This window comes from Odocoileus virginianus, chromosome 23, assembly GCF_023699985.2.
Source record: "Odocoileus virginianus isolate 20LAN1187 ecotype Illinois chromosome 23, Ovbor_1.2, whole genome shotgun sequence".
NCBI lineage: Eukaryota > Metazoa > Chordata > Mammalia > Artiodactyla > Cervidae > Odocoileus > Odocoileus virginianus.
The window spans coordinates 13,812,047-13,818,046 of NC_069696.1; the positions used below are offsets into that span (position 1 = coordinate 13,812,047).

General features: G+C 63.1%; 1 protein-coding gene across 1 annotated transcript in view; it reads left to right on the forward strand.

Annotated features, from left to right (window-relative positions):
- The window catches only part of TBC1D22A (TBC1 domain family member 22A), a 261,290-nt gene extending 255,507 nt beyond the window's left edge, over positions 1–5,783 (forward strand). The window contains 1 exon segment of the mRNA XM_070453523.1: positions 3,917–5,783. Coding sequence (XP_070309624.1) covers positions 3,917–4,045 — 129 coding nt within the window. The 3' untranslated portion in view covers positions 4,046–5,783.
- Positions 5,784–6,000: the final 217 nt, after the last annotated feature.

The window sequence follows — 6,000 nt, forward strand, 5'->3', positions numbered from 1 at the left end:
GAAAGGCTGAGGACTTGGGAGAAACGCCCGAGGCCTGTCCTGCAGGAGTCCCAAGCCTGGGTGTCCCCCCAGGGTCCCCAGGGGGCACCTGGGACCGTCCTTCTGCTAGTGGCCTGGGCCTCCCCAGCGGCAGGTTCTCCAGCCAAGCTGCCAACGGACCATCAGAACGCGGTGGAAAAGTGGAACAAAGCAGCTAGGCCTGCTCCCGCCTGTGCCCATGGAGGAACCGATGTCTCTCCTTCCCAGGGAAGGGGGGGACATGGTCATCGGCACGTGAGCCCCTAGCCCTGTCCTGATTCCTTTGCCATCTCCGCGCGTGGCCAGGATGTGAACCGCCTCTGGGCCCCACCGCATGGGCAGAATGGCATTGACTTGGGAGCCTTGAGGTGCATCCTCTGCCCGAGGGTCCACAGTGGGCGGCTGGTGTGGCCGTCACAGCCGCTGCCCGTGAACAGAAGGACAGCACTGAACCACCCAGTGCGGTGATGTCCACCGGAGGGAAGGTGCTGTCCATTAGAGGGAAGGTGCCGTCCACCGGGGGGAAGGTGCTGTCCACCGGGGGAAAGGTGCTGTCCATCAGGGGGAAGGTGCTCTTCACCGGGGGGAAGGTGCAGAAGGTGCTGTCCACCGGGGGGAAGGTGCTGTCCATTAGAGGGAAGGTGCTGTCCACCTGAGGGAAGGTGCTGTCCACCAGGGGGAAGGTTCTGTCCATTAGAGGGAAGGTGCTGTCCACCTGAGGGAAGGCCTGCTTCGGGGGAGAGCTTCTGGGAACCTCACAGAAAGAGGAGCACAGGGGAGATGAATGTGAATATTACATTTTATCTAACCCAGTACACGTACAATGTTATCTTTCAAGCTGTGATCAAGATAGAAGTTAAGAAACATTTCCCAGACTTTCGTTCAGACCACGCGTTTGAGATCCGGGGTGTGTTCTACATGGACACACGTGTCCACCGAGACCCCCGCAGTGGGCGGGCAGAAGAGCTGCAGCCAGTCACACGCCCGGCCAGGCCCCTGCGCCAGGCTGAGCACCGTCTGCCTGTTAGTAGTTTGTCCGTTTGTGGCCTGATTCCCACCTCCACGCACACCCCAGCCCCAGAGGGCAGAGCCTGAGAGGTGTGAACCCAGACCGGGCCGTGTGATGAGCACATGCCCTGATATGGCCCGGGCGTGGGTGGTCCTGGGACGTGGCTGGCAGAGTGAGGGCCCTTTCTGCTCCGGGAACAGACCTGCGCTTCCTTCATCACATGCGATGCCGATTGTATCAGACGTGAGAATTTGACAGTCCAGTCCAGACACATTCAAAGGCGGTGTCCTCCGTGGCGCCTTGGTGTCCCCTCGGAATGATCTGACGTGGCCGGCTGGAAGGTCAGCGGCCTTTACAAGAGTGTGTGCCCGAGCGATTGCCCAGGGGTCAGCACCGTGTGCTGTGTGCTTCGTGGTGGGGCACGGGGTCACCTGGGCCTGCTGGTGTCCCGGAGGAGACAGATCACCCAGTGACATGGGTGAGGACACTGGGTTTGTGCCTCCAGAGTTCCCTGGGTCGCAGTGGCCAGGGGCAGGCTTGGCCCATCTCCACGTCTGACTGCGACCTTGCTGCCTGACATGTGGGAGCCTCTGCACGGGACCACACAGACAGAACCCGGGGCCTGAGAGGGGGCCCCTGCCCACCCTCGCAGATGCCAGGATGTACCGTTTTGTCCCTCCTGGGAGGGTGCGCACGTGGAGATGACCATACTTTGCAGATGGTAACGTAATGCCTCTGTCCGGACAAATGAAACCGTTTTGGCAAGAAGTCCCTGAAGCTGTAAACATTATTTGCTCTTTAACATTGGAAGGCTCACTTCTTGGATCCCACCCAGAGGCAAAGGCAGGAAGGATCACCTGGAAGAGACATCCAGCAACAACCCAGCTCAGGGCCCGCCCTGCAGCCTGCCTCCCTGGTCCCGGCGGGGCCTCCAGAGGGGACCCCCTGATGGAAGAGGCAGCCAGCCATGGTCCACATGCTTGTGAGATGACATCTAGCGTGTCCGGAGGACAGTCAAACACAGAGAACGGGGCCGACCCGAGATTCGGGCCCCCGTCCTTGGTGCCAGGCACGGCGGGTCCGTCCTCAGGGTGACTGGCACTTTGCTTGGGGCTGGGGCCCCCAGGCTATGCAGCGGGGCGACACCATCACTCCAGCCCTCCCGACGGCCGCACACGGCGCGTGCCAGCGTGAAGAACAGTGACACGTGGCAGGTGCGCTGAGCCGGGGCTTTGTGGCCAGGGTGGCATCTCGTGGGCACAGTCGGTGGAGAACCATGGGGCCCTGACCCGACCTTGGTTCCTTCCGACCTCAGAGCTGTGCGCACACCGTCCTCAGCTTTCATCCTGTGAACGTGGTCACCATTTACGGAGGAGTTAAGATGAAAAACAAATTGCCCTTGCCGGCCGCTGCCCCGGGCCCTCCCTGCCGCCGTCTCGTCCTGGGGGGAGCGGGCGCCCCGCATTGTGAGCCAGCGACAGCGTTGTGACCGTTGGCCTTTGCCCGAACGCCTTGGCTAACCCCGGGCCGCTCCGGGGCTCCCCGGCCAGAGACACCGCCGCCCAGCACGTAAATAAGTCCTTTTTAAAAGAGAAATCTGTATTTAGGGAGGTGTTTGGCTGTGTTCTCTTCCTCCCGTAAAGGTCACCCGGATAGATTTTTCCTTCTTTAAGCTTCGCAGGCTGCGGAGCGCCATGCATTTCTATTCTCTGTCCATCCAGTGAACCTGGGGGACTAAATTAGATTCTGAAATTGAGTGTGCAGTGGAGTTGCTGAGTTACCGTAATGGGAGGGTATTGCTTCTCACCTTGCAAGTAGCGAGGTCATGATAATATGAAGCGAAGTGGATTAAAAATAAAACCAAAGGTATTTATTTACGACCTGCTCAGAATTGGATTGGCATCCGTGTAAGTTGCATCTAATGGTGAAAGACAGCAGATTGATGTTGATGTGTCCCCGGAGACACTCTGCCAGGGAAATTTGCTCCGTGAATTCAATTTAAAGGCCCCCAGAAAGGGTCCAAAATGCAGGAGGAAATGGGGATGAGCAGCTCCAGGGAAGCCACATTAGCGGCACGTCCTGGCACGTGAGGCTTGCGCTTCGGGAGGGGGGAGACGGCCCTGTGACGGGGGGTCAGGGGACAGCAGGCCTGGCACAGGCCCCCGTGTCGCCCAGCGCCAAGCACCGACGGCCTGTCGGGAGCTGAGACCCTCTCCTCGGTGGGGAACCCGCGGCCCCGAGCTGGTCAGCAGCCTGCCCGGCCCACCAGCGGGGTACAGCACAGCCAGAACCTGGGCCCGGGCCTGGCCTCTGGGTGCCAGCCCTGAGTGCCCAGGGGGTGGGCTCCACATCCCCCAGCAGTCCCTGGACCCCAGCGCGCCGGGGCAGCTGGTGTGTGAGGCCCGGGGCTGGGCGGTGCCGCCCTCCTCCTCCCAGCGGGTCAGGGGGGCTGCCTGGGGCGTCTCCTCCTGGCTGCAGGGCTGAGGGCCTGTCGGGGTCTACTTGGGGGGACAGGATATGTGGGGGCTGGGCAGCTGCAGGGCATCCGCCCCCCCAGCTCCCCCCACTGCAGGCTGGAATGTTCTCCCAGGGCCCCGCCCCCGACCCTGCTGGTCGCCACCTCTGACCCCCTGTCTCTGCCCCCCGGGAGCTGGTCACCCCCTGCGCCCTCTCCCCCGACACTGCTGATCACTCACTTGGGCCCCTGCCCCCAGCCTGCTGGTCGCCTCCTTGGGACCTCCTCCCCCGTCCTGCTGGTCGCCCTTGGGGCCCCTTCCCCCGTCCTGCTGGTCGCCCTTGGGACCTCCTCCCCCGTCCTGCTGGTCGCCCTTGGGGCCCCTTCCCCCCAGCCCGCTCCCCGCGCCCTCTGACCGCTGTCTGTCCCCGCAGGAGCTGCTGCTCTTCCTTCAGAACCTGCCCACCACCCACTGGGGTGACGAGGACGTCAGCCTGCTGCTGGCCGAGGCCTACCGCCTCAAGTTCGCCTTCGCGGACGCCCCCAATCACTACAAGAAGTGAGGCCGGCCCACCGCAGCGGGCCCCCCCACGCCGGGCAGTGCCGCTGCCGCCGGCTGCAGACCCCAGCCGGGGAGGAGGAGAGGAGGCCTCGCTGGAGTGGCCCGCCGGGACGAGGTGCCGGCCGCGGGCAGGCCTGGTGAGGGCGGGCAGCCTCCGCCTCCCAAGATACCAAAGAGCCGGGGAGCAGCCGGCCGTGGGGCCCCCGGCCCCGGCGTGCCCTTGCCAAATGCCCACCTCGTGCGCCTCCGCCCCAGGCAGTCTGGGAGCCAGCCCCCCTCAGAGGCCTGCTGTCCGGGCGCTGGGGGCAGAGGGAGGTGGCAGCCGCCTCCTGCCTGCTTGGAAACTTACACATTCTATTCTGTTGAGTGAAGAGAATAAAGTACAGACAAAGATGTTCATGAAGCATTGCGCTAAGCCATGACACCTCTGTGCCCTCCCAGGCCTCCCCTGCGGCCAGGTTCCTGTAACTTGGTCCCTTTACTGGGCTATGTTCCTGCTTTCTTGGCGTAAACTTGCCTGGAAGGCCGACGGCCAGCCCGGGGCAACTCTGGCTGCAGCCGTCCGGAGCAGAGAGAGGGCTCCAAGTTGCCTTACTTTGTACCCACAGCCTCTGGAAAGAGGGAACCGGCCCAGGCGATCTGCCGTGGAGCCCACATAGGTGGGAGCCACTCCGCGGGGCCAGCGTCGGTGTGGGCTGGCGCTCAGGCTCCCCTGGGCCCCTGGGCAGGTGAGTGCAGCCGCTCCTGCCCCGCAATTGGGGTCTAAAGGACCCTGGCCCTCCTGCACCCCGCGGGGCTGGAGTGGCCCAAGCCCCTCCCCGTGCTGGGTGTCCAGGCACGAGCGGACTTGATCCGCTGGTCGTGGGGCGGCCAGCCCAGCTGCACAGTCCTACCCCGCCCGCCTGTCTTGCTCCCCACAGCTCCTCTGCCTGAGCTGGGGAGGACACGGCAGGGGCTTGTGGCCGCTGGTGCCTGGACACGCCCGTGGGCCCCCGGGCCGCAGCTTCAGCTCCTACCCCACAGGACAGGCCCCCGACCTCAGTGGCCACTTGTGCCCTCAGACTCCCGTCCGCTTGCAGCATCTCTTTCCCATCACGTGCCAGCCCTCAGGGCGGGGGCAGGGGGTCAGCCAGCCAGCCCGTCTTTGCACAGCAGCTGAGGATCAGGACACACAGATACACGTGTGTGATGGTGCGAGCTCCTTATTTTATGAAAAGGGTTCCTGGGTCATTACACATGCGTGGAAGTCAGCACAAAATATTTTGCAAATGTCAGAAGCCCCCAGGTCAGTTGGGAAACCTGCTAACCTTAGGCAAGACAGCGCCCCCACCCACCCCGGCATCAGGAGCTCCCCCCCCACCCCCAGCTCCCACAGCCCTGGCCCGCCGCTGCCCTCCTGCCTGCGCCCAGTTCTGGGGAGAGGCCCCCTGCTTGGCACGGGAAGCCCATCCTGCTTAGACCACGGGCACTGCCCACTGCGCTCAGGTTGTCCTTGAGGCCAAAACGCTGGGAACACGAAAGCCGTGCCCCTGGCGGCAGCTTGTTTTTCAAATAGGAAGAATCTACGAAGTTTAGTGAGGCTCTGTGCTTATTTTCATGTGTATATACACCTGAAGCTGAACGTGAGGGGTGTTGGTGGGGATCCTTGGAGTCTGAGCCAACCAGTCTGAAGTGATTAAAGACTGTTCTTTCTGGAATACAAGGTGTGAAACACGGAATAAAGGTGCAATGAAACCCCAGCCTCGCCTGTGATTCCCCGCCTGTGATTCTCCTGAGGGGGCGGGGTGTCCCTGCCAGGCGCCAGCTCCTCGGCTGTCTGCTCTGAGGCCGGGCGGGAGTCCAGCCCTGCCGCAGCTGCTGGGCCTTCCATGCAGGCCTGGAGTCCCGGGCCTTCCATGCGGGCTTGGGGTCCCAGGCCTTCCGTGTGGGCCTGGAGTCCTGGTCCCAGGGCCTTCT